This window comes from Aptenodytes forsteri, unplaced genomic scaffold (genome assembly GCF_000699145.1).
Source record: "Aptenodytes forsteri isolate BGI_AS27 unplaced genomic scaffold, ASM69914v1 Scaffold492, whole genome shotgun sequence".
Classification (NCBI taxonomy): Eukaryota; Metazoa; Chordata; class Aves; order Sphenisciformes; family Spheniscidae; genus Aptenodytes; species Aptenodytes forsteri.
In genome coordinates, this window is record NW_008794172.1 from 972,070 (window position 1) to 973,672 (window position 1,603).

At 66.7% G+C, this 1,603-nt stretch overlaps 1 protein-coding gene across 1 annotated transcript in view; it reads left to right on the top strand.

Moving 5' to 3' along the window:
• CNTNAP1 (contactin associated protein 1) overlaps positions 1 to 1,603 on the top strand; it is a 10,449-nt gene that overhangs the window by 3,398 nt on the left and 5,448 nt on the right. Inside the window, exons 2-5 of the mRNA XM_009283372.1 lie at positions 97 to 198; positions 470 to 663; positions 764 to 923; positions 1,367 to 1,600. Coding sequence (XP_009281647.1) covers positions 97 to 198; positions 470 to 663; positions 764 to 923; positions 1,367 to 1,600 — 690 coding nt within the window. The remainder of the gene's footprint in view (positions 1 to 96; positions 199 to 469; positions 664 to 763; positions 924 to 1,366; positions 1,601 to 1,603) is intronic.

Here is a 1,603-nt window from a genome sequence, read left to right on the forward strand (position 1 = left end):
GGGGCCGCGGGGCCGGGCCGGGCCGGGGGGGCTGCCGCGGGGACACCGCCCAGTTCAGTGCCCCGAGCCCGGCCCCCAGCCCCACTCTCCCCGCAGGACCCTGCTATGATGAGCTCGTCGCTCCTCTCTACTCCTCGTCCATCGGTGCCTCCTCCAGATACAACATCTTCTACTCGTCCAGCTTTGCTCGGCTGCACAGTGAGTCCCCCCGTGGGACTGGGGTGCAGACAGGGCGGGGGGCCATGGGCAAGGGGCGTCCCTGGCAAGGTCTTGCCTCACGTGGGGCTGAGGGGTCCTCAGGTGCCCACGGCAGAGCCCTCAGCATCCCCCGGAGGCAGGGGAGAGCCCTGCAGCCCTCCAGCTCCCACCCGCAGTCTGGTGCTGCAGTGGGGCTGAGCAGGCAGCCCCCGCTCAGCCGGGAGCTGCTGGGTGCCAGGCTGTGGGGCCAGCTGAGCCGCTCCCCCGGCAGGCACCAGTGGCTGGTCCCCCGACCCCCGGGACAAGCAGCCCTGGCTCCAGATCGACCTGATGCAAAAGCACCGGATCAACGCGGTGGCCACACAGGGAACCTTCAACACCTACGACTGGCTGACACGCTACATCGTGCTCTACGGAGACCACCCCACCAGCTGGAAACCCTTCTTCCAGCAGGGCAGCAACTGGGTAGGGGGGTGCCCGGGGGTCCCTGTGGGAGGGGGTCCCCTGGAGGGAGCAGAGACCCCCAGCCCGGAGTGAGGTGCTGACGGCAGCCCTTTGTCCCCAGACGTTCTTTGGGAATGTGAACGAGAGCGGGGTGGTGCGGCATGACCTGCACTACCCCATCCTTGCACGCTATGTCCGCATCATCCCGGTGGCCTGGAACCCGCGCGGGAAGATCGGGTTGCGCCTGGGCCTCTACGGCTGCCTACCTGCCCCTACCGTGAGTACCCAGCCCGGGAGCTCTGGCAGCCCCGTGCGGAGTGGGACCCTGGCCTGGCCACCCGCGTGGCAGGAGGCCAGCCCCTGGCTCCGGCATGCCCGGAAAACACTTTCCCAGAGGGGATTGTGTCCAAGCGGTCTGCAGTCATTAGCTCTGGCATAAACCATAACAGAAAGCAGCGTTCCCTGTGCCAGGGTGTCTGCTGCTGTGGGCAGTGACGCTCTGGCAGCCCCGTGCGGAGTGGGACCCTGGCCTGGCCACCCGCGTGGCAGGAGGCCAGCCCCTGGCTCCGGCATGCCCGGAAAACACTTTCCCAGAGGGGATTGTGTCCAAGCGGTCTGCAGTCATTAGCTCTGGCATAAACCATAACAGAAAGCAGCGTTCCCTGTGCCAGGGTGTCTGCTGCTGTGGGCAGTGACATGGCTGGGGCCGCTCTGCTCTCCCCAGGGTCCCACGTGCTCTACTTCGACGGGGATGACGCCATCTCCTACCGCTTCCGGGCCAGGAAGATCAGCACCCTCGAGGATGACATCTCCTTCAACTTCAAGACGCTGGAGCAGGATGGGGTGCTGATGCACGGGGAGGGCTCACAGGGTGACTACATCACGGTGGAGCTCAAGCAGGCCCAGCTGCTCCTGCACATCAGCTTAGGTGAGCTGGGGCTGGGGGGCTGGGGGGCACGGG